The sequence below is a fragment of the Elephantulus edwardii genome, unplaced genomic scaffold (assembly GCF_000299155.1).
Source record: "Elephantulus edwardii isolate Elephantulus edwardi_28Jun2011 unplaced genomic scaffold, EleEdw1.0 scaffold00032, whole genome shotgun sequence".
Lineage (NCBI taxonomy): Eukaryota > Metazoa > Chordata > Mammalia > Macroscelidea > Macroscelididae > Elephantulus > Elephantulus edwardii.
The window spans coordinates 3,462,229-3,489,670 of record NW_006399782.1 but is presented as its reverse complement, the minus strand read 5'-3'; the positions used below and the strand labels follow the sequence as shown (position 1 = coordinate 3,489,670).

General features: G+C 37.2%; 1 protein-coding gene across 1 annotated transcript in view; it reads right to left on the bottom strand.

Annotated features, from left to right (window-relative positions):
• The window catches only part of LRCH3 (leucine-rich repeats and calponin homology (CH) domain containing 3), a 126,476-nt gene that overhangs the window by 62,809 nt on the left and 36,225 nt on the right, over positions 1-27,442 (bottom strand). Inside the window, exons 2-6 of the mRNA XM_006884207.1 lie at positions 20,667-20,811; positions 17,542-17,668; positions 13,119-13,224; positions 6,063-6,199; positions 5,277-5,386 (exon numbers count right to left, since the gene is read on the bottom strand). Coding sequence (XP_006884269.1) covers positions 5,277-5,386; positions 6,063-6,199; positions 13,119-13,224; positions 17,542-17,668; positions 20,667-20,811 — 625 coding nt within the window. The remainder of the gene's footprint in view (positions 1-5,276; positions 5,387-6,062; positions 6,200-13,118; positions 13,225-17,541; positions 17,669-20,666; positions 20,812-27,442) is intronic.

Sequence of the window (27,442 nt, the reverse complement as noted above, 5' to 3'; positions counted from 1 at the left end):
TCAGTTGCATCCAACTGGCACAGGAGAAGATTGCCCCTCCTTCTCCAGCAGAGCATCTGGTGGATTTGAATCACGTGCCTTTGGGATTGCAGCGCAGCTTCTTGTTCTCAGGGTCACTGTAAATCATACTCAATAAAATACAGCAACAGGAACAATTTATTTATGAACATCTTGTTGTTATTGTTAGGCGCTGCCAAGTCGAGTATGACGCAACAATCCTATGAACAACAGATTTGAACCCTAAAACCTGTCTTATCCTGTGCCATCCACATCATCTCTGATGAGGACGAACACAGTTGAGACCACTGCTGCAGTCACTTTTTTGATGACTCTTCCAACATGATGTATCTTTCCAACGAACAGTCTCTACTAGGAACATGCTCAAAATACATGAGATGAAGTTTCATCATCCTTGCCTGCAAAGAGTATGCTGGTGACATTTTCTCCAAGACTTATGTTCTTTTGGCAGTTCATGGAATATTCAGTGCTCTTCTCCAACAACTCAAAGGCATCAATGCTTCTGTCATCTTTATTCACTGTCAGGCTCCCAGATGCAGTGCAAGTGACTGAAAAGACTATACCGTAACCAGGAACACCTTAGTCTTCAAACTGACATCATTGCTCCTCAGTAATGTAGAGAGGTCTCTCTGACAGCAGACTTCCTCAATATAGTAAGTCTCCCGATCTCCTGAGAGCTGATATAAATCAAGCAAGGGTGCAGATTGTAGATCCAATTAAGATAAAATTACTGACACTTTCAATCTTTTCTCCATCCATCAGGATGCTGCTCCTTAAAGATCCAGTGGTGAGAATTTTTATGTTCTTGATGTTCAAATGCAATTCATATAGAAGGTTGTTATGTATGATCTTCTACTGCAACCATGTCTTCTTCCTCACTTTAAGCAAAGAAAACTGTGTCATCTGCGTAATGCAGGTTATTGATGAGTCTTCTTCCAATCCTGATGCCATGTTCTTCAGAGTCCAGTTTCTAGAATGATTTGCCCAGCATACAGATTGAATAGGTACGGAGAAAGATACAGCCTTGACAAACACCTTCCCTGATTTTAAACCAAAAAGTATTTTCTTACTGTTCAGACAACAGCTTCTTGACCTGTTGTTACGTGCTATCGAGTTGACCACAACTCATAGCAACTCTATGCACAATAGTTCTGAACCCTGCTCTATCCTGGGCCAATCTCACCACCTCTGACATACCTACCCTCATTACTGTGTCAATCTATTTCATCTGGAGTGTTCCTCTTCTACACTGTCCCTCCACTGTTTCAAGTATGATATTTTTCTCTAAGGATTGATCCCTTTTGACAACATGCTCGAAGTATGAGAGATGGAGCCTCACAATCCTTGCATCCAAGAACACGTTGGCCTTGCCCTCTCCAAGACAGACCTGTTAGTTCTCTTGGCAACACATGATATGTTTAATATTAATTTCCAGCATCACAACTCAAAGGCATCAATTTTTCTTCTGTCCTCTCTGGTCACTGTCCAGCACTCTGATGCATAAGAGGAAACTGTGAAGGCCCCAGCCTGGACCAGGTTCCCCTTAGTCTATAGAATGACATCACTGCTCTTTACTACTCTGAAGAGGTTCCTGACAGCACATGTTCCTAATGTAACTCATCTGCTCATTTCCTGACTGCTGGTACCAAGAGTATGGACTGCAAAATCAACCAAAATGAAATTGTTAACAATCTCAATCTTTTTTCCATCTATCATGATGCTGCCAAAGGGCCCAACAGCAAGAAACTTCATTTTCTTGATACTGAGCTTCAGTCTGTGACTCTCCAAAGCAAATGCCTGAGGTCCCCCTCAGTTTCAGCAAGCAAGGTTGTGTCTTCTGCATAACACAGGCTGCTGATGAATCTTCCTCCAATACTGATGCCACATTCCCCTTCATAAAGTCCTGCCTCCCAAAGGATTTGTTCTGCATATAGACTGAAAAGGTATGGAGACAGGATATATTCTTGATGCACTCCGTTCCTGATTTTGAACCATGCAGTGTTCTGACGACTGCCTTCTGGAACAAGTATAGGTTTTGCATAAGCACAATCAGGTGTTCTGGGATTCCCATTTTTCTCACGGTTAACTACAATTTGTTGTAATCCACAAAGTCAAATGCTTTTGCACAGTCAATGAAACACAGATAGACATTCCTCTGATATTCTCTGCTTACAACCAAGATCCATCTGACATTAGTGATGATATCCCTAGTGCTACCGCCTCTTCTAAATCCAGCTTGTATTTCTGGTAGTTCACTGTTAATGTACTATTCCAATAGTTTTTGGATGATCTTCAGCAAGATTTTGTTTGCATTACTATTAGTGATATCATTCCACAATTTCCAAATTCTGTCGAATCACTTTTCTTTTGTAATGAAAATACATATGAATCTCTTCTAGTCAGTTGGCCAGGTGGCTGTCCTCCAGATTTTTTGGCATAGCCTAGTCAGCATATTCAAGGCTGTATCTGTTTGTTGACTGCTGTGCCATCAATTCTTGGGGCCTTGTTTTTTGCCAATTCCTTCAGAGCAGATTGAACTTCCTTCTCCATCACCATTTGCTCTTGTTTTGTATAAGCACAATTAAGTGTTCTGGGATTCTCATTCTTCTCAATATTAGCCATACTTTGTTAGGATCCACACAGTAAGATGCCTTTGGATAGTCAATAAAACATAGACATTCTTCTGGTATTCTCTGCTTTCAGCTAGGGTCTGAGAAGGGCAATAATATACCTGGAGCCTCGCCTCTTCTAAACCCAGCTTACACTTCTGACAACTCTCTGTCAATGTACCTGTGCTAGCTGTTTTGGGATGATCTTCAGCAGTATTTTGCTTGCATACGACATTAATGATATGGTTTCATATTCCACATTCTGTTGGATCACCTTTCTTATGAATGGAACAAATATGGATCTCTTCTAGTCAGTCGGCCAACCTGTTTGTCCTCCAAATTTCCTGGTACAGATGGGTGAACACATTCAGGACTTCATCAAACATGTCAACTAGGATTACATTCATACCTGAGGCCTTATTTTTTGACAGAGGCTTCAGTGCAGCTTTAATATCTTCCTTCATTACCATTGGCTCTTGTGATTTCATGATATTTTTACTGAACTTTCAGTAACTCCTGAATACTTCCTAAAATTTTTAAGTCTCCGCCAATTCTTTTTGGTTTGTGACGTTGTGTACTCCTTTCGTCTTCTTTTGATGCTTCCTGGATCGCGGAAGATTTTCCTCACAGCATCTTTCAATATTGCAACTTGAGGCTTGAATGTGTTTTTCAGTTCTTTCAACTTTAGAAATGTCTATTTAGTCTCCAACTGCAGCTCCCTGCATATTGTTATAATACTTTTTCACATTGCCCTTTCAAATCTTGTGTTCATCTTCTAAGTTTTTACTTCTTCCCTTTGTTTTGACTTCTTGATGCTCTAGAGTAATTTGAAGAGTCTCTTCTGACATCCATTTTGGTCTTTTCGTCGTCTTCTTTCTTTGTAAAACCCTTTTGCTCGTCATGGATGACATAGCTCTGAGGACTCAGTTAGCAGCATAGTTAGTTTGGAAATCATTAAGACCAGTGATTTTTCAATAGGGGTGACTGACAGTGCCTTCTCAGAGACATTTCGCAGTGCCTGGAAATATTTTTGTTTGTCATGTCAGGGCAAAGGAAGCTTCTGGAATCTGGTAGTTAGAAGCTAGGTATGCTGTTAAACACCTTACAATATATTGAGAAGTTTCTCATAACAAAAACTGTCTGGTACAAAATGTCAATAGTGCCAAGATTAAACAATCTGATTTAGAAGTACAGTTTCTTTTTTTTTTAAAGTACAATTTTTCAGATCTATGTGCTGTCTCCATAACTTTTCAACCTGTATGCAGAACAGATTATCTGAGAGGCTGGGCTCTATGAGGAGAAGTGTGGTGTCAGGATTGGTGGAAGATTCATCAACAATCTACATTATGCAGATGACACAACCCTGCTTGCTGAAACTGAAGAGGACCTGACATGCTTGCTGCAGAGAGTCAAGGACTGCAGCCTCCAATATGGATTGAGGCTCAATGTGAAGAAGATAAAGATTCTCACCACTAGACCAATTGGCAGCATCAGGATGGATGGTGAAGAGATTGAGATTGTACACAGCTTTAGTTTGCTTGGCTCCACAGTCAACACTCTTGCCAACTGTAGCCAGGAAATTAAAAGATGTATTGTGATGGGAAAGTCTGCTGTTAGGGACCTCTCCAAAGTACTGAAGAGGAATGGTGTCTCTCTGGAGACTAAGATGTGTCTGATACAGGCCATGGTCTTTGCTATCACTTGTTAGGCATCAGCGAGTTGGACAGTGACTAAGTAGGATATAAGGAGAATTGATGCCTTTGAGTTGTGGTGCTGGAGAAGAGTATTGAGGGTACCATGGACTGCTAGGAAAATAAACAGATTCATCCTGGAAAGGGTAAACTGGGTGGTTCCTTGGAGGCACGGATTCTGAGGCTCCGTCTAACATACTTCGGATATGTTGTAAAGAGGGACCGGTCCTTGGAGAGGGACATCATGCTTGGTAGGGTGGAGGGACAGTGCAAGAGGGGAAGGCCCTCTATGAGGTGGATTGATTCAGTGACTGGGGTAATCGGGATGGGTGTGTTGGAGACAGTGTGATTGGCACAGGACAGAGCAGAGTTTAGGGCTGTTGTACACAGGGTCGCTATGAGTCGCAGGCGACTCGATGGCACATAACAACAACAACATGTAACCAACTTTACATTTAAAACAAGCATCCTGAGAATACTAATCTAAACTCACTTGCATCAAATTGATTCTAATTCACAGCAACCCTCCATCAGGGTTCTGAGGTTACAGATCTTCACCTGAAAGTACTGTCCAACTATCTCCAGTGGAGCAGCTGGTAGATTCAAACTATTAACCTGACACATCATGCTCTATACTGCCAGGACTTCTTATCCTCAGTTTCGTTGTTATGTATTATTGAGTCAGAACTGACTCACAGCTGACCCTCCAGGTTTTCTGAGGCAGCAAGTCGCACAGGAAGAGACTGTCTATCTCATGGAACATCTGGTAGATTCAAAGCGCATGCCCTTGGGATGGCAGCACAGCTCCTTACTATTAGGTCACCAGAGCCCCACCTCCTGACACTAGGAATGTTAAAACAGATCATTTTCCCTTTAGTCACATAACAGGCAGATTAAAGAGTTAATGGGATTGCCTGTGAGATGGGTTATGACAAATAAAAGACTAGAATATACTCACCAGGAGCCAAAACCTAAGGGTCTCCTATCATAATCGGGCAGGTCTGGAGCAATCTTACAAGCTTGTATGTTCAGGTATTTAAATATGTGGATTTTGCCCTTTATACAGATCTAAAGAAAGTAACACAAGTAACATATGTAACCAAATAAACTTTAAGCATAAACCAAGTAAGTTTAACCAATTAAATTTTACTCATAAAGCTTTATAGTTACTATAGGGTCGTATAAGATCATCAATAAATTACAGAAGGGGGGGAAAGCTATGGTGAAAATTATGGGTTGTATGATATATAGAATCCATAGGTAAAGCTACCTTATCACTTCTTTATTTGGAAATAGCTTCATTTTTGGAAAACAGGAAGGCAAAAAAACAATGCCTAATATTCACTGCAACTGAATCAGAACTTAGAGCAGACAGGTTTTTTAGAAGCTGTAAATCTCACATGAGGAGACTGCCTATCTTTCTCTCTTGAAATAGTTGGTGAATTTCAATTGTTTGCCTTTGGGTTAGCAAAGAAACTTCCTATTCACTATGCAACCAGAACTCTTCAATTAAAAAATGGCAATTTAATCAAAGGAAAGAGATTTACAGAAACATCCACTGCTCATCTCATTTATTTGTCTTCTAAAATACATGTGTCACTGTTTTAAAAATAGAAAATAATACTTGAGTGAATTTATTTTAAAATAATTTCATTCCCAACAGACAGATAAAAACAAGTAAGTGAAAATTTGACCCTCTAATCAAAACAGTTGGAAACATACTTGGAATTGAATTAAGGCTGACCTGTGCGGGAGGAGATTGCAATGGATTGTTATCCAGAGTAATCATCTGTAGATGCCTGAGGTTCCGGTAACAAACAGGAATTGTGGTGATTTTATTGCAGGAGAAATCAAACCGTATCAAAGGCAGCTCTGCCAGCTCTGAAAACGATGAAATGAAAATGAACAATTAATGGTATTTTAAAAGTATACAATTTTTATAGAAACTTCGAACTAAATACAGTGGATTTAGTAACTCCCTCAACCAGGTAGACTGACACAGTGACTGTTGCAATGGGCTTCTGTGTGTCAGGACGTGTGAGGATACCACAGGATAGAACAGGGTTCACTTCTTTTGTTCATACCCATGAGTCGTACTCAACTCGACAGCAACATTTAAACATTTAATTAGACTAAAAAAACAGAAAAGACAAAGCTTTGTAAAGACAGGTGAGTGCTATCAACAAATATGTGGATGACAGAAAGCTAGGAAAAAGTAACTGATGAAGCAAAACAGTATACAGTAATACCTAATTGTCTACAGGCAGGGCTACTAATGAAAAGCAAGGTATATGACCCAGACAGAACTGCATAAAGTCTCCAAATGAGAGTCTTTAAAACAAAAGTCTGTGTAAAGAACAAATGCCTAGGTTCTCGACTACAACTCTCACAGCAGGACACTCCTCTCTTCAACCCCCACAGTAGTCAGAAATTATGTTATTCTTTAGTGAAATACGGATTGAAGCTTAACATCAAGGAGACAAAGATTCTCACCACTGGGCCAATTGGAAGCACCATGATGGATGGAGAAGAGACTGAGATTGTTAACAGTTACAGCTTGCTCGGATTCACAATCAACACTCTCAGCACCTGCAGTCAGGAAATCAAATTGCCTTAGGAAAATCTGCTGTCAGGGGCCTTTCCAGAGTGGTGTGAAGCAATGATGTCAGTCTAGAGACTAAGGTGCGCTTGATCCAGGACACGGTCTTTGCAATGCAACTTGCTATGCATCAGAGACCTGGACAATGACTAAGGACGACAGAAGAAGAATTGATGTCTTTGAATTGTGGTGTTGGAGAAGAGTCTTGAACATACCATTGACTGCCAAGAAAGCAAAGAGGTCTGTCTTGGAGAGGGTGAAACCAAGTTTCTCTTTGGAGACTAGGATTTTGAAGTTCCGTCCGACATTCTTTAGGCATGTGGCCAGGAGGGACCAAAAGCATATTTAATATCTTCACCAATATCACAACTCAAAACTCAAATTCTCCTTTGGTCTACTTCATTCATCCAATTTTCACACACGAGGTGACAGAAAATAAACTCACTTGGGTCAGTTGTACCTTAAGTCTTTAAAGTTACATGCTCATTAGCACTTTAAAGAGGTTCGTGGCAGCAAATGTGCTCACTGTAATTCACTGTTTTGATGTGACTGCCGTTTCCATTGGTGTACACTGTGAATCCAGGCAATAAGAAATCCTTAGAAATTTCTATCTTTTTTCAGTTTTTCATGATGTTGGATATCATTCCAGTTGCGAAGATTATCTGTTTCCCTGATGCCAAGATGTTTTCTTAGTTATCTAGTGCTGCTATCATAGTAACACTACAAGTAGATGGCTTTAACAAACAGATATTTATTTTCTTGGACTTTAGGAGGCTACAAATCCATATTCAGGGTGCCAGCACGAGGGAAGGCTCTCTCCGTTAGTTGGTTCTAAGCAAAAGTCCTTGCTTCCTTCAGCATCTGTATGCCCCAGCATTCTTTGAAAGATCTCCACACATCATGACCTTCCCTAGTGTCAAGGAACTTCCTTGAATTAAGACTCAAGCCCATAGAGACATACTCTACTCCTGGTGATCCTTTCAGTATAGTACTGAGGTTTCCTCTTCCATTCTTGGCTCATTTTCCTCCACATTTCAAGCCATAGCCCAAGGGAAACATCCACACTGTGACAGGATTGAGTGGGATGCATATAATCCTTTTATTACTATTTTTTTAAATTTTATATTGATTTGCTTACAAAGTTCATATACATAGCTTTTCACACTGTCCCTCATTCACATGATCGATTCTGTGACTGGAGTGGTAGGAATGAGTGCGTTTGAGATGGCGAGGTAGGCACAGGATAGAAAGGCGATTAGGGCTCTTGTACATAGGGTTGCTATGAGTCACAAGCGACTCGATGGCACATAACGACAATAGCATGCCCATCACTGCCCTATCTTTATTTGGCTTATCAGATCATGCTATTGCTATTTAGTACAATCGAGTCAGAATCAACCCATAGGTGGCCCGCCAGCAGATTTTCAGAAGCAGTAAATTGCACAAGAGGAGACAGCTGTCCTTTTACCTCAGAGGAGCTGGTGGATTTAAACCATTGCAGTACAGCTTCTTATCACTAAGCCACCAGAGCTCCCTTTATCAGATGAGGGAATAATACACAGCTTTTTTCCACATTAAATCATTATAAACATGTATTTTGAGGGGACATGATTCTATCCATAATAGGTGTAATTCATACTGAAGCCTAGGGTCTCTAAGCATCATCAGTAGGTGGTAAAAGTCTTTTTCATTTACTGCAAGCAGGGCTGTTATCATCTCCACACTGTTAATAAGCCTTGTTCCAATTATTAACAGCAAGCTGTTAATAAGCATGGTTCCAATCCAGAAGCCTTTCTTCATATAATCCACTTTACTGGATTATGGACTTGGCAGGCAAACTGAACAGGGTGGTGAGAGGATATAATCCTAGTGTAGAATCCTTTCACAACTTTAAATCATGGATATACCCTTGTTCTGTTCAACTGACTGCTTCCTGGTCTACTACAGGCTTAGCATGAGCACAATTAAGTGCTCTGGGATTCCTAGTCTTCTCAATATCTGTAATTTATTATAATCCATAGTGTTGTATCCCTTTACATAGTGAATAAAATACAAGTAAACATTTTTTCCAGTATTCTCTGCTTTCAGTCATGATTCATCTGATATCAGCAATGATATCTTCTGTGCCACATTCTCTTTCTAGATCTAGCTTATACTTCTGTTGATGTATTGTTCCAGTAGGTTTTTTTAATACTTATATACTTTGGACATGTTGTAAAAAGTGACAGGTCCTTGGAGAGGGACATCATGCTTGGTAGGGTGGAGGGATAGCGCAGGAGGGGAAGGTCCTCTATGAGATGGATTGATTCAGTGACTGGGGTAATCAGGATGGGTGTGTCAGAGGCAGTGCAATTGGCACAGGATAGAGCAGGGTTTAGGGCTGTTGTACATAGGGTCACTATGAGTCGCAGGCGACTCGACAGCACATAACAACAACAACAACATCCTTTTAAAAAAATTTAATTTTAATGAAAGTTTATAGAGACTTAGGGTTTCCAGTCATTCATTGTTGCACTTTTCTCCCTACCCATCCCCTTCACCGCAACTGACTCTTCTCCTTAAAAAGAAAAATTCTTTCATTGTTATGCAATCCCTCCCCACCAAGTCCACTCCACTATGCAGCCTTCACTCTGGACTTCTGTAATGACAAGAATACCCATTCATTTATCCCTTTTAACAGTTCTCTTCCTCATCTGTTTCAATGCAATATACATCATTCCTCCCCTCCTTCTGTATCTTCCCTCAACCCCGATGTCAGTCCCATTCTACAACAGCGTCCCTATGCAGTGTTTGTCCTTTTGTGACTAAGATATTTCACTCAGCATAATGTCCTCCATTTTGCATAATATTTCATGAGTTCTTTGTTTTTCAATGCTGCATAGCATTCTATTGTGTGAATATACCACAGCTTCTCTATGCATTTGTTTCCTGATAGGCACTTGGGTTGTTTCCAGTTATTCGCTACTGCGAACAAAGCCACAATAAACATGGGTGCGCATATATCTGCTTGGGTGGCAGTTATGGTTTCTTTAGGGGCTCTAGTAGTTTTTAACTATTTTCAGCAAGATTTACTTGTGTGTGATACTGTTTGTAGGGTTCCGTAATTTCTACAATGTTTGATCACCCTTTTTTTCGGGCTAGGCAAATATGGATCTTTTCCGATAGAATGGCTGGATAGCTGTCTTATAAATTTATAGGGACAGAAGAGTGAATATGTCTAGGGCAGCATCCATTTGTTACAACACCTGAATTGGAATTCTGTCAACTCCTGGAACTTTGTTTTTCATCAGTGTCTTCACTGCAGTTTGGATTTCTACCTTTAGTACTACTTACTGATTCTTGATCATATGCTACCATTAGAAATGGCTCAGTGTTGACCAATTATTTTTGGTACAGTGACAATATACGTTTCTTCCATCTTCTGATGTTTCCTGTATAATTTAATAATTTGTCCCTAGAATCTTTTCATCCTAAAACCTCAAGGATTGAGTTTGCTTTTCAGTTCTTTCATTTTGGGAAATGCCAAGTGAATTTTTCCTTTTTGGTTTTCTAACTAAAACTCTTTGCACATGTTTTTATAATACTTTGCTATATCTTCCTGCGCTGTCTTTGAATGCTTCTGTTCGACTCTCTTATTTCATCATTTTTTTTCCGCTTCTCTATGTCAAAAATCAAATGTCTACCAAATCATGATTAGCTAACATGAACTTCCAAATTGACTTGTTTCTGGTGTGTTAGAATAAGAACTGCTGCCATCTCAGCTGAAGAGAGTATCACTCACTCACTCACTCACTGTCACTGAGTTGATTCTGACACAAGAGCAACCTTCAATCAGGTTTCCATGGCCATAAATCTCAATGGGAGGAAAACGGCCATAATCTGTGGAGTTGCTGGTGGATTCAAACCCATAGAGATAAGTGGCCTTGTGGTGTGCAGCAAAATATTCTACAGACTATAGCACTAGACACCTCTGACAAGATGGACTGAGAACAATGACTACAGTAATTGGTCCAAATGGTCAATGGTGAAAGACTGAGAAGATTTGCTGTACAAAGAGTTAACTATGAGTTAGAAGGGACTCAATAGCACCTAACAAAAGCCACAAAAAGTTGGATGAAAAGATAGACTTCAATAAAACTATCTGAAACTATCTGCACAACTCAAAGTTTTTTGACAGCATGCAATCAAAATTAGAGAAGTAAATTAGATTATTGCAGTTTCTATCTAAACAATCTTATTTTCAGTTTGATCAAAACAATCAAATATTTCATTAATGATTTTCTATCAGGTAAGCACCTTAAAGATCAACTCTAGTAGATAAGGTGGCTCAGCATTAAGCAGTTGTACTGCCAAGCAAAAGGCACGTAGCATTCTGCAGCTGTTCTGTGGGAGAAAGATGGGCAATCTCTGTGATTCTGTCTCTGAAAATGTGCTGGAGGGTCAGCTATGAATCAGTTCTGACTCAATGGTACATGACAACAACATATAGCAGACAGATTCTCAGTAGAGGTAAATCTGGAACTTAGATGAAAATCTGGGTTTATTAAATCCTACGTCAAGATTGGAGTCAGATCAGCTGAAGGGCCTCATTTACATTCTTGAGGTTAAGAAAAGAAGAATTAGGAGAAAAAGAGGAAGGTCTCGAAAATAAAAGGATATGGTAAGTCAAGAAAACAGAAAAGATATACACCAATGTTTGTAGCAGTGTTATTCAGCATTGCAAGAACTTGGATACAGCCCAAATGTCCAACCACAATTTAATGGATTGAGAAATTCTGGTACATTCACATGATGATACTATGCAGCATGCAAGAGCAATGATTTTGTACAGTACTACTTAACTTGGGAGGGTCTAGAAAGTGTTATGCTAAGTGAACTCCGTCCCAGAAGTACAAATACTGTATAAGACCATTATTGTAGAACAAGTATGAGAATCCAAGGTGGGGAGGGTGGAAGCAGAGTGGTGAGGATGGGTAGGGTTGGGGGAGGGTGGTTAATCATATAGGGTTGCACAACTTCATGGGTAGAGGGAAAGGTGAGTAAAGGAAATGGGAAAGATCTGGTGTGAAAAACAATGTATATGAGCTTTGTAAGTAAACCAGTATAAAATAAAAAATCTTATTTAAATTTTTTAAAAAAAAGAAAGTTAAAAGTTGGAGGGTTTTAATACTGTTAAGTTTATAAAGAAGAGTTGGAAAAGTCACTTCCTGACAGACTGATAAACTCTCAAAGCTGACTAGTATGATAGAATGAAACATCGTATGTATCAAATGGTATAAACACTGGGATTTTACAATGAAAATTATGTTATTAATGATTTTATTTTGCAATAATTATGTTTTATTTTATAACAATTATTTTATATTGTAATAATTTGTTCATTTTAGTTATTTGTTGGAGAAGAAACTAGAAAACTATTGGGTGGAGGAAAGCAAATGAAATCATACATGAAGGACTGAAATTTCTTTGCTCTTGTTTATATATAAATTTTCTATAATAATATTAAAGAAATCCATGCACTGAACACAAAAAAATAATTGCTCTTCCCTTTCCATTCCCTATTTTCAAAAGATTGATATACTTAATACATGTGCTTAATAATCTTTATCATTCACATACAAAAAACATGTGTTTGAGTCAGGCAAAGATAACCAGTCACCTAAGATAGTCTCTAATTCTAAATAACATCTCTACATAGTATCTATATGAAAATTTCTAATGAAGATCAAAGCTATTAACTATAGGGCAAAATACATTTTAAAGTCAGTGCTATTTGTAGGAATAGTCTCATTATATTATACTTTAAAAAAAAATTTTAGTAATTTTAATGAACATTTACAGAGATTTTGGATTTCCATTCATTCATTGTTGCACTTTTTATATTATACTTTTATTAAAAAAATGTTACATTTCATGTTAAATAATCATGCTTACTAAACTTCCAGTGAGTTATAGGTTACTCAGTTATAGGTTACTGCCATTTAAAACAGCCAAAGAAAAAAAATATAACACATGCTTATGAGAGTTTTTCAATGAAGATACTTATTTAAAATCCACAATAAAATAGAAAACATTAAACCAGTATACCTCAAACACTGGCTGTAATTCATATACATTTTTATTATACATCTATTGGTCTGAAGAATCTTTAAATTAAACAGAAAAATAATAATAAAAAGAAATAATTTAACAATTTCTTACCCTCAGGCAAGCGTACTAAGTGATTTCTTCTTACATTAAGATCTCTCAAGGCCTCCAGATTACCAATTTGGGATGGAATTGTCTGAATCTCATTGCAGCTCACATCCTATTTCAAAAGGATAAAAGTAAAGAATTGTTTCAGTATTACAAACTTGCTTACTTTAAAGTATCCATAAAATAAAGCTGGTTAAGATAAGGTCTTTTCCAGATGTAAAAACTTAAAAATTTTCTGCGCAGGAGTAATTCTGTAGGTGCTACTGGCATTTGTTTTAAAAAATTTGTAGGCCTTTGAATGATCTTATACATTTCATGTAAATACACAGGAACATTGTAAACTGAACTAGATTAACTTAAGATGTGGCTAGGAGGTCTAGAAAATCAAATGGAATAAAATGAGTAAACAGTAAAACAGAAAAAGATATTTTTACTGTTCTAATTAAAAGAGAAGAAAAATGTTCAATGATAGAATTATCTGAAAAGAAAAACTAGCTCAACTGATTAATAATACATAAATACATTGAAAATGATACAAGTGATTCCTTATCAAAATGAATGTGAGCATACATAATTAAAAGGCTATTTAAAAACAGATACTGCTTCACTATATATATTAGAAAGGCTTTTTGGTATCTTAGTTAATGACTTGATTTCACTAGTTGGGCTACGTGAAGGTGCTAAGACAGACATTCAGAATTTCATTAAAATGAATGAAATTGGAATAATCTGTAAACCTATAATCATTGTGTAGATGTAGAGCAGGGAATCTGCCTAGGTAACTTCAAATTTCACAGTATGAGTCACAGTAACACACAAAACTCCATTAAATGAGAAAAAGATAAACACCATCATTATTTACAGAAGATCATACTCCAAAAGTGTGAATAGTACAGTTCTAATACTACTTTTAAATTTTTATAAAATATTCTAAAGGAAAATAGTCCTATTTTCTCTTTTCCTACCACGTAGTACTGTAAAAGGATCAGTAGCCAGATCACTGAGTCAAATTCTCTAGACAGCAAAATAAAGAGGTCTAAAAGAAGGTGAAAAAATATTGAATATAAGCTGAAAGGTAACAGCAATTTTTGTTTATTTATGTATTTATTTTAGGAAAAAATACTTGCACTCAAAGACAATTTACTTTCACCTAAAAGAGGAAAAAGGAAAGAAGCATAAGGTTGTTACAGAAACACCCTAACGTGGGAGTCAGGAATTTTCAGGGCTACTATTCTTATTATGCCTCAAGTTTCTTGTATGACTTTTTGATATTAGTTGATGCTGAGTCCATTTCCATTCACAGAGACCCTACTTCACAGTACAGAACTCTCCTGTTGGGGTTTCTGGGTCACAGTCTTCCTAAGAGCAGATCATCAGGTCTGTCAGGGAAGGCTGAGTGTATTTAAGCGCTGAGTGTATTTAAGTCTGTAGTTGAGTGCTGAACCAAGGCTCCTTTTGTATGACTCTTACACAGACCATGCATATGGTTTCTGTGGCTGTAAATTGCATTAAGAGAATACTGCCTGTCTTTCTTCTGCTGAGCAGCTGGTGGATTCTAACAGCCAGACACGTGCAATCTTTGGGTTAGCAATACAACTCTCTATGGACTGCACTATCAAAGCTCCCTTTTCTATGACTAAGGCCATCAACTAACCTTTTCTGGGAAAGTCAGAAGTACCTTCTGCAAACATATCTGTCTTTTATAATTTAGTAAGTAGAAAAAGAATGATTAAATGATCAGGGGGAAAAAAAGAATCAAGATAATTAAGCCAATTTCTCAGGTGGAAAAGAGCCAATAAAATACATTGGAGATTTATTTCCTATGTCTGATAAGCTCTAAAAACAGTGGTTAGAACCTCGACACTAGATTTAATGTATTTTTGAAGTTTTTATACCTCACTGGCATGTCATATTATGAATCCAACTTCTTTCCAAATAAGTGAGCTAATCTGTGGTTCAATAAGATTCTATGTACATTTAGTTTTTTCTCTTTCGAATATTTATTTTTGTTATTAAGTATAAACAGTCTAAAAGGAATATATTCCAAAATCTCAACGGACATAATTCAACTTAGCCATTTCAGAAACATGTACAAGACAACTGTACGAAAACATGGGGTTTTGGAATGAAGGTAGATTGGTTTTAAATTTTATTTCAGTTATATAATGTTGGGTACTCAAGTCATGTTATTGTGATGATTAAATGAAAAAGTCTTCTTTGCATGATCAAAAGAGATGGTTTCTTATTATTTACACTCAGGTTAAGGATGGAGCCCTGCTCGAGGGCATGGATTTAAAATCATTAATGGGTCTGTGGGCTGGCTGTAGAAGTCTCCCTCCACTCTGGAAGTCAGCTGGTTGGCTGGTCTTTGTCTCAATGGTGGTTTCATCGGGCTGGATGTCAGGCAAAGACGGGCCAAATTTATTAATTTTAATATTCTTTAAAAGAAAAACAAGCATTTGTCTATTTGCTGTACTGAACAACTTGGAGTTGCTGTGATGCTGAACACTATTCCATAGTTGTGTCAAATACCATAATGGTTACCCATTATGTACAATGGTCGGATGAGCTTCCAGATAGATTCACGTTGGGAAGAAGGAGTCGCATCCACTTCCTAAAATAAGTGCCTCTGGAAACTCTACAAACTCTTATAAATGTACAGAAGAGATATTAATCATAGAAAAATGTTCAGATCTTTTGTGCAAAGCTTATTCTGAGTCATATTCGACTTGACAACACTTAACCACTGCTAAATGAGACCAGCTATATTATATCTCAATGGTGGTTTCATCTATCAACATAACTAATTATGTTATATCTTGGAGGAACATTCTTCCACTTTTCAAATCACCCTTTGTCAATGTGCTATATGAGGTAAACTGGGTTTGCTAGGATGCTGAACCTGGTGCCATGGGGATATCAAATACCAGAATGGTTTCCCATTGTGGACAGTGTTTGGTGGAGCTCCCAGTTGTAAAACAGGTTGGGAAGCATAAGTGGCATCCAATTCCTAAACCACATACCTCTGGAAACTCTATGAACGTGGAGAAACAAAGATAGCTGTGGAAAAGCATTAGGCCTTTTGTTCATAGAGTCGCTATGAGTCAACCTGGACTCAATGGCACTCAACAACAATAACAACGGTAGGTAAGGGAATTCAATTAAATATCTTAAAAATACATGTGTAAAGTTTACTTTAAAATGGAATATAGGTTCTAAAGGCAGCATATACGGAGGTAAAAATACAATCTGAACTTTGGTGTGTCCATTTTCCTTGATAGGGACTAACGAAAAAAAGGTATTAACAGAATTACTGTGGGATACTCAAAACACATTATTAACATATTTAAAAAGTTTAAGAATATAGAAGTACTTAATGTGGGACAGAATGTAATTCTATTTTCTTCTATTCTATTAAGGCCTATAAGACATAATTTTAGTTCATTCTTAATTCTGTGCTGAATTAATAAAAATACACAGTCAATACTGAAAAACAGAAAAATCGTATTTATTCATGGATCATTACCATATCATAGTGTAGAATGGCTATGGATACACAGATATAGGTGCTAGTGGATTATGACATTTGGCTTTTCCAGCCATTGGCTTTGGCTTTCACTACTTGCCCAGCTAATGTAGGGTATCTGTAGTCTCACCAAGGGGACTGAATAACTTGCTTATAATGGAAATAAAGTAAAATAGTACCTTTTGTGTGGAAACAGGTGAGTATGTTGCAGAGATCACTACTGATAAGATTAGTCAGTTTTGACAATCCATTAGACTTAAGATAAGCAAGTTCAGAGGCAGATAACAGAAATCTCACTGACATTAAAATAGCAGCAGCAGAGAGTGAAGCACTTCTTTTTGGGTCAGAGATTCCTGCTCAAGACTCAAGATGACTCAGATGCAGCAGCAGGAACAAAAGAGACTGCAGACATCCGGAGATTTGTTTAAGACAGAGCTGAAAGAGAACTGTCACCCCAAGGAGCCAGAGCTAAGAGACTGGGGGTGCATGCTCATAACTGACAGAACTAAGTTTTGTTAACACAGGCGCAGAGCCTTGAGGAAGACCTGACTACAAGCATGTCCTGATTGAAGAACAGTGCCCTGAAATTTATGACCTGAATTCTAACCTATTATTTCCCTAACAAATTCCATGGTCTTGAGTTTTGTCTGCAGGATCACTGCAACAGATCACTAAACCCAGTAATGGGTAGTGAGAGTTGTAGGAGGAAAAGTGGTATTGGACTTGAAATAAGGAGGTATAGAAGTGTGGGAGCATGTCTGAACTGAAAGGAATGTCTTGTGCTGCTCTTGCTGATACTGGAAATTATTCCTTCTTATGTATTAAGTAAAGAAATGCTTCATACTGCCTCCCCAATGCCTGCAATACTGCTCCTACACAATCAAAAATAAAATATTAACTTACAAGTTCTGTCAAATGTTTGAGGTGTCCAATTTCTTCTGGAAGTGAGACCAATTTGTTATTACTAGCAATTAAGACTTTCAATGGTAAATTGCACAAATGTATTGGCAATGTTGACAGCTGGTTCCGACTAAAGTGGTAAACAAAAAAGAAAAAAATTAGGAACCCACTATAGATAGAAACTCTTCAATTCTGAACTTAGTATAATAACAAGTATCAGTCCTGTAAGGAATGAAGAAGAGTATCAGATATCAATTCTAGTCTTCATTTCAGTGCTTGTCAGCTTTTTTACTTTAGGCTTAGCATTTTAACTTATTTGAATCTTACAGAAATTGTTCATCTGTAAATTGAGGATCTTAGCACCTACACTGCTTATCTTGTATGACTGCTACTTACATACACAGATGTTTTGTGTGTATAAATGAAAGAGTTCTTTGTAAACACAAAATAGCATTTTTTTCAGGTTTATACAAGAAGAAACTATGGAAAAGTAGATTAGTTAGCATCCTTCCTTCTTCCTCCCAGAGAAGAGTTGAAAACATAAATCTATTTCTTTACTACATTATAATCAAAGCTACAAAAATGATTCAGACACAGCACTATGGAAAATAATGACAAAGCCGTGATTTCATATACAAAAATACTAAGCTATCCACAGGTAAGAATCTTTTTATTAAAATAAATAGAAACATTACACAAATAAGAACATAAGTAAAACAAGACAACTATTATTAGGATAAATTAAAATTTTGTTATGTATATTAAATTTATTTCAGACAAGAGAGGTTTGTTGGCCTAGTGGATAGAAAGTTATGCTACCAAGTCAAAGGTGGGTTATTTTAATCTGCGGCCCTCAGGCCTGGTTTTAATTGTTTTTGGTGAAACATTCTTCTAAATGGTATAGCACTGGTCTGTCCAATTGCTGTAGAGTGGTAATCTCATGGTTGCCGTGATGCTAAACACTGTGACACTGATGTGTCTAATGCGATAATGGTTACCCATGGTGGACAGTGTTTGGTGGAGCTCCTCATTTAATACAAACTTGGAAGCAGGAGTGGCATCCACTTCAAAAATATTTTGCTTCTGGAAACTCTATGAACTTGGAGAGATGATTAAAGTTATACAAGTATTCAGGTCTTTCGTTCATAGGGTCACTATGAGTTGCCTACAATTTGATGGCACTTAACAACAAAAACAACAACATCATATTAAACTTATTTTCAAGATATTTTGTTTCTTTAAAACTTTTTTAAATTTTATTTTATTAATTTTAATGAACACGTACAGAGATTTTGGACTTCCATTCATTCATTGTTGCACTTTTCTCCCTGCCCAGCCCTCTGCCCCAGTTCACTCCTCTCTTTGAAAAGTAAAAGAAAAATTCTTTCATTGGTATACACTCCTCCCGCTCCCGCGCCCCAAATACACTCCACTATGCAACCTTAATTCTGGACTCTTGTGATAACCATAATACCCTATCGTATATCACTTTTAAATTGTTCTCTCCCTCATCTGTTTCAATGCAGTATACATAGTTTATCCAGTTTTTCTCAGTCTTATCCCAACCCTGATGTCAGTCCCATTCTATAACAGTGGCACCATATAGCATTTGTCCCTTTGTGACTGAGATACCTCACTCAGCATAATGTCTTCCAGGGTCACCCATTTTGAATAATATTGCATGAGTTCCTTGTTTTTCAATGCAGTGTAGTTTTCCATTGTGTGAATATACCACAGCTTCTCTATCCATTCATTTGTTGATGGGCACTTGGGTTGTTCCCAACTGTTTGCTATTGTGAACAAAGCAGCGATAAACATGGGTGTGCACATATCTACTTAGATGTTGGCTATAAAACTTTTAATATAGTAATTTTACTACTAAAAAAATTATCTTTGGAAAAAAATATTTACAAACAAAAATGTTCTTTTTAAAAAAAAATAAAATTTTTCTTTTATACTGGTTTACTTACAAAGTTTATATACATTGTTTTTCACACCAGATCTTTCCCATTTCCTTTACCCACCTCTCCCTCCATCCATCAAATTGTGCAACCCTATCATTAATCACTCCCATCTTCTCCCCCTGCTCACCTCTCTTGAATCCTCATACATGGTCTACAATAATGGTCTTATATATTTGTCCTCAGAGGACTAAGTTGCTCTACTATTTATTTTTTCATTACAAAAAACTCATCTTTGGCACCACCTATGTCTTTCCTTACACTCCAATACTTAGAAGCCAGAAGGCCTTAGCAACATTTTCAGGGGTATGCAGCAGCCTTCCTTTCTCACTGAAGACAGACTTCTACCCTGTAAGGGCTAAGGTAAAATTCCTCAGCCCTTACAGAGCATCTTCGTTTGTAAATATTTATTTTTGTTTTCCTAAGGTAAATTTTTTCGTAGTAAAATTACTATATTCAAAGATTTAAAGAAATAAAACATCTTGAAAATAAGTTTAACATACATAAAGTGATGGTCAGGGATTGCCTGTGGGAAGCAGGAAACCACCATATCACCTCACCATACTTCAGTCCTCTAAGACAAACTCTACTCCTAGACTCTCTCCCTTCCATTTCTACTGGTCTGAGATGAGCCTTGGCAGTTGAGTGACTCTCTGGTCTGCAGAGGGGTTAGGCTCAGCCATCGTGAGCCAGTGGTGGCTGTGGAGGTAGGAGAGAGGCTTATTTGCCAGAAGAGACTCTAAGAAGTCCAGAAAATCAGCTCCTACCACTTCCACACAACCCATCTACCTTTGCCTCTTATGCAACAATCCTACATCTTGTCAGACCAGCAAGTATTATGACCACCAAGTATTACAGCCTAGAGTTCCCTCACCTGAACCAGATAATACAAAATTCTGGAAGGCACACAGCCAGCTGGAGGGGGTATCCCTCTCACAAACTTTATCTTCTTTCCCTTTTGCCTGTTGTTGGTGTTGTTATTAAGGTGCCATCCTGCTGACAACAATTCATTTAGGAGGATTTGTATTTTATTATAGTCCTAAAGGGATAAGTCAGATAATGAGATAGTTCATATATAGGTCAGGAATGAGTGCACTTTCATGAAGGAGAATGAATTGAAAAGATCATGTAAAACTGGGAATATTTAAAAAGCGAGAATCTTCTTACCTGATATTTAAGAATGTCAGAGCTTGTAGGTTTAGAATTGCCTCTGGGATATATCGAATACAATTTTGGTACAAATTGAGATTCTCAAGGGAAACAAAGTGGCACGCTTCAAGAGGGATTTCTGAGAGACGATTTCGTGACAAATCTGAAAGAAAAAAAATTAACTCTTTAAAAGTCAGTCTCTGAACTTAGTTCCCATTGTGGATACAGACCTAGTAAGCATTCAGATGTTTTCTGACTGTCTGAAAAAGTCACTCTAAAATTGACCTCTAAGCCAGTTTCTAGAAAATTCTCATTTCTTAAGACATGCCACACATAAGAACACCATTTCTTTTTTAAAAAAGTGGAAAAATAAACAACCTAAATTTTTAAAAAAAAAAGTGGTTTGTTAGGGGAAATACTTTGCAAAGGGATACATAGACAAAGCAAGGCAGTGCTACCCCATGACCTACTGAACAAAGCAAAAAATGAGTCTCTTTTTTTGTTGTTACTGTGTACCACTGAGTTGTACCCGACTGGCACAAGAGGAGATTGCTCCTCCTTCTCCAGGAGAATCTGGTGGATTCGAACTGCACACATGCGGGATTGCAACACAGCTTCTTGCCACTAGGTTACCACAGTTCCAAGAACACTGCTTTTTTAAAAAAATGATTATTTTCTCCAAGGAACACAAGTTTTAAGATATATCTGCCTATTTACTACTTTTAAAAAAATCATACTATTAATAAACATATCCCCAAAGTATGCAGAATAAAACATTCTGAGGTTTTTAGCAAAGCAAAACAAGAAATACTTCTTTTACAAGTAATCAAAGATTACCAAGGTCATATGAAAAGGAAGCAGAAGCAAGAGTCATCTTTGCTTTGTAGACCAAAGAAGAGCCAATTTCATGTATAATAAATATAACAGGAATAGATTAAAGTCCATGTCAACTTCATAAAGATAGACTCAAACAGTGATCTTGTCTGTTCTATATTAATATCCTATACTGAGTAACCAAATAGATAAAGTAGTTCTATATTAAAGTATTTTAGTTATGAATGAAAAAGAATATGCTATCACCATTTTGTAACCCTCAAAGAATTACTAAATCTAGGATTCCAAATCAAAAGCTAGTATCTTTCCACAAAAATAACTGTATGTCTTCGGTCTGAATATCATCTGCTAAAGTGATAAAATCTAAATTGGATTAAGCCTCTAGATCCTCAAAAAAAGTTCAGGAAATGCAAGGGATATGCTAAATACATTGCTGTTGTTGTATACCATAGAGTCGGAACTAATCCATAGCTGACCATGCAGTGGGTTTTAAGAGGCACTCAATCATTCAGAAGGAAACTGCCCACCCTTCTCCAGCTGAGAAGCTGGTGGCTTTGAACCCTGTGTCTTCAGGACTGAAGTGAAGCTTCTTGCCACTAGGACACCAGACCTTCCACATACCCACATAAATTTAATAAAATATACAAACCTCAAAATAGGTAGATATAGTACCTTCTAGTTTCCAAAATTACAAAGGAGAAGTCTAGGTATATCTGATTATTTATCTTTCCTAACTATCTTATTAAAGTGGTCTCCTACCACTCTCAATACTTCTTGTTCGGAATGCAGTAAGTTCTGTTTTTATTATTCTGACCAGAGGAAAATCGTTCTCTTTTACATCGGGTTTCTCATTGTTTTTGTTCAGACATTCCCCTAGGTCGTATAGTCCTGGTGTATAAGTTGCCGTACAGTGGTCACTTGTGGTTACTGTGAGGCTGAACACTGTGACACTGATGTGTGTCAAATGCGTTAATGGCTGGTTACCCAATGCGTACAGTGTGGGCTGGCGCTCCCCAATTAAAACAAGCTTGGAAGCAGGAGCGGCATCCACTTCCGTAATAGCTTGCTTCCGGAAATCCTATGAACCTGGAGAGAGGATGAGAGGCACCCAAGCGTCGAGGACCCTCCTTCATAGGGTCACTAAGAGTCGCCTGCGACTCGACGGCACTTAACAACAACTACAACAACATCTTTCAGGAGCTCTGATGGTGGTGCTGCTAAAAGAAATGACCGTTCAAATCCACCAGTCTCTCAAAAGAGAAAGATGATTAATCTCTGGAAAATAATTACACTGCCTTGGAAACCTAACGGAGAGTTACAATGGACTGGAACTAACTTGATGGCATTGGGTTTGGGGTATAAATAATAACAGATCTTCAACTGTTGTATCTCATCTTTTTCTTTGTTAATTTATATATTTTTCCATTTTGACATACTTTTCCTACTTAATTTTCTAGGTCATGAATTTACATTTCAATACTAATCAAATCTACCAATTCACATAGAGAAGTATTCTTCACTTTTAAAGAATTTTTTAGCTATAATTAGAAACTTATCAGTTTCTCTTGAGAATCTCAACATTTTTAAATTTGTCATCTATCTCTTTGAATAATCCCATTTCTGGATTGAAGTCACTTGATTTGGATGTTCTCCTTGTTCGCCCCTTCTCTCTGTTGCTGAGTTCACTTAAACACTTTTCCTTTTGCCTATTTATTAATTCTTTTCATCCTGAAAACTCTAAGTTGTTAGGATATCTTGAGTGGAAGTTAACACTAAAGCAGTGAAGACACACGATCAGTAACCTCTAGAATGAGTAAAATTCCTGTAGCACAGTTATTTCTGTGACGTTGAGTTTTGATTACTATTACAGAGGCTTCTGTCTCATGCTTCCACCTCCAGAAATGTTTACAAGTTCTAGAAATGTTTCACTATGAAGTGGAACTCTAGAGTGAGAAGTTGGGAGAGAACCATCCTGCTAAAATGATTGCACACACCTTCATTCATTTCAGGAAAAGGTAAAAAGTTAACAGTTATGCACATACTACTTAATTCACACATTCATTAACTATTTAAGACTAAAAAATTCCCAGAATCACAATGTGAATAGTTTATCAAATACTTAAATTTAGTCTAATAAAAATGACAACTTTAGCTAACAAATGAAAAAAAATCAGGGGACTATTTAAAACAGTATGCCTAACACAAAAATTAACTGGATTCCTCTACACTACTAAGGACAATTCTGAAAAGAAGAATAAATACCATTTACAATAGCCCCTTCCCAAGGACAAAACAGCTATGAGTAAATTTAATTTGTAGGCACAAATGTGTACATGTTTGAGAGCACAACTAAAATACATAGTAGAGCAGATGAGAGCACAACTATATAGTCTTCCTAAACATCTAAACAACTTGCAAAACTGACTTACCAGATTAAAGGATTTGAGGCCATAGTTTCATGGTACAATTTAGTCAACTGGTCCAATATACTTCATTAAGACAATGTTCTACATTCTAGTTTGTTTTGTAATGTCTGACATTCTTTTTAAGGTGTAAAGGCCATCAAAGATTTAACTACTAGCCCCTTCCCAACTGGAGCTAACAGCACACATTAGTCCATATGAATCACGAGCTCTTCTAGCTCAGACAAACTAGATGGTGCCTGAAAATCACCACCAATAAATCTGACCATAGGGACAATATAAAGTGTTCTGGATAGAATGGAAGAAAAATATATGACAAAACTTGTGTTTAAAAAAGTCCAAACTTACTGGACTGACAGATTTTAAAAATCCCTGAAACTGTTGCTCTAAAATCCTTTTAACTTGGAACTGAAGGCACTTCTGAATAATTCTTTTCAGTCAAATAATAAGAGAATGACTTAAAAAATATGTTTTATAGCTAAGAGAATATGCCATCCCCTTTTCCTTATGAATCAGAGTGAAGTCTCTCTCAGGGAGGAGTGATAGGGAATGGCAAAGGACACAATGACAAAGGAGATTAATCAGAACTGGCTTTGACAAGCACTGCGGCAACTGGACAATTAAAACAGACTTTCAAGGGGGGTGGAAAGAAGAACGAACTGGGGAGGAGGGTAGAGAAAATAGTGCAACAATGAATGAATGAAAACCCAAAATCTCTGCAAATGTTCATTAAAATTAAGTACAAATGATCACAGATTATCACACAGTATCAGAAGCAAGCAAAATTTTGCTGATGTTAATTCCAAAGTGACTGTAGAACTATATTAGTAAAGAATTGCAAAAAGTCCATGTTGATTCAGAAGAGAATCTTGAATAAGGGATATCATCACTTACGTCAGATGAATCTAGACTGTATACAAAGGAATAAGAGAAAGATCTTTATTAACTGACTTCACAAAGCCTTGCTGGATCATAACACATTATGGTAACATGAGGAATGGGAACAGCGGAACACTTAATTGTGCTCATGCAAGGTTTGCCCATGCAGAAACAAGAGATATTTATTAAAATAGAATAAGGGATAAATGTGTGGTTTAAAATCAGGAAAGGTGTGCATGAAGGTTGCATCTTTTCACCATACCTATTTAATCTGTATGCTGAGCAAATAATCCAAAAAGTAGAACGATATGAAGAACAATATAGCATCATGACTAGAGAAAGATTAATAACCTGAGAGATGTCTAATACAACCTTGCTTATTGAAAGTGACTAAGATCTGAAGTTGTTACTGATAAAGATCAACTACAGCCTTCAGTATGACTACACTTTGGCAAAAAAAATACCCAAATCTTATAAATGCACCAGTAGTAAATCAGGGTAAGTAACATTCATTCTACTTAGGAATATTTGGCTTCTGAACAAGATAGCTATACCTACAAGTGAAAATTCTGGGTATTAAAATATTATGTATTACGGAGCTCTGGTGGCCTAGTAGCAAAAGCTGCCTTGCAATCCCAGAGGAGCACGGTTTGAATCCACGAGATGCTCTGCTGGAGAAAGAGGGGCAATCTCCTTCTGTACTAGGTCAGATCTGATTAGATGGTACATACACATACACATACACATACATACACACACACACACTCTCTCTCTTTTACGTATTTTCAATTTTATAAGAGTGTTAACTTGTGGTGAACAATGTACACAAGCTTTGTTAGCAAACTAATATAAAATAAAAACTTATTTTAAAAACCCCCACATGGGGGGAAGGGAGAAAAGTGCAACAATAAATGACTGGAAACACTAAGTCTCTGTAAACTTTCATTAAAATTAATTTTAAAAAACCAAAAACCCAAACCCCACAATGTAGTTATATCAATTTGCACAACCACCAGATATACAGAGTTCACGGGACTTCACATTCTTGGAAACATTTGCTATATTGAGATGTTTTAAATTTTTTTTTAGATGTTTTAATTGTTTTACAGTAGCAACTTGCTGTGATTTTTAATTACCTTTCTGTGATTATAATGAGGTAAGATACCCTTCAAAAAGTGTATTCGTCATCTAGATTTACTTTCCTTTTTTAAAATTTTTTAATTTAATGAAAGTTTACAAAGACTAAGGGTTTCACTGTTGTACTTTTCTCCCTGCCCAACCTCTACCCTCAGTTTGCCCTTCTCTTAGAAAAGTAAAAGAAAGATTCTTTCATTGTTGTAGAATCCCTCCCCCCACGTTTGCTCCATTATGCAGCCTTCATTCTGGACTCTATCATGACACTAATACCTAATCATATATCCCTTTTAAACAGTTCTCTCCCTCATCTGTTTCAATGCAGTATACATTATTTATCCCCTCCTTTTCTGTCTTCCCTCAACCCTGATGTCAGTCCTGTTTTACAACAGTGGCACTATGCAATATTTGTCCTTTTGTGTGTTTTTAAAATTTTTTTAGCAATATTTGTCCTTTTGTGACTGAGATATTTCACTCAGCATAATGTCCTCCAGGGTCACCCATTTTGATAATATTTCATGAGTTCCTTGTTTTTCAACGCATTGTAGTATTCCACTGTGTGAATATACCAGAGCTTCTCTATACATTCATTTGTTGATGGGCACTTGGGTTGTTTCCAAATCTTTGCTGCTGTGAACAAAGCAGCAATAAACACGGGTGTGCATATATCTATTTAAATGCACTAAAGGGTCAAAAGATTAATTAGAATTATGGGGAGACAGAACTAGTATCTTTTCCAGCTTTCATTATAGTAATTATAATACCAGAGAATCAACAGAAATTCTCAGATACAATGTCAAATAATGGAATTGGTGCAAGCAATTCTTAAACATCACTTTTATTTAATATATTCTACATACACATGATGCAGGTAGGAAAAAAGTTTATGAACTCATGTATTTAAGACAGTCATACTGTTGCTACTGCCAAATGTGCACTGGGCCAATTAGAATGCTGCTCAAAGTGTCTCAGTTTCCAGGAAATTAAGTGCAGAAGCAGAAATGTGTACCTATCCCAAAGCATCTTCTTCACTAGGTTTCCTGAGCTTTCTTTGCATTCTGCTTTTCTTTGCCCTTTTCTACTTGTGGTATTAACTGCTGATGTTCTGCTCAAGTCTTTAACAACTCCATAATGAAAGGTAGATAATTTTGTTTCCATCTGATATTTTCAAGCTTATATCTAGATGCTTTTATCTGCCCAGTTTTCTAACTTAGAATTCTAGAATAATTCTTGACCTCTCCCACTCCCTCCCCTACTCTATCTAGTCCTATCAGCAAACACGGATGAGTTTCTTGGTCCAAATGTATCTTGAATCCATTCAATTCTCTTTATCTCTGTACTATTGCTGTTGGCAGCACGGAATGACAAAGCAAAATACTACAATGAAATGTGCGAGGAGCTAGAGTCAGAAAATCAAAAGGGCCAAACTCGTTCAGCATTTCTTAAGCTCAAGGAACTGAAGAGCAAATTCAAACCTCGAGTTGCTACAATCAAGGATGCTTTCGGCAGAATGTTAAATGATCC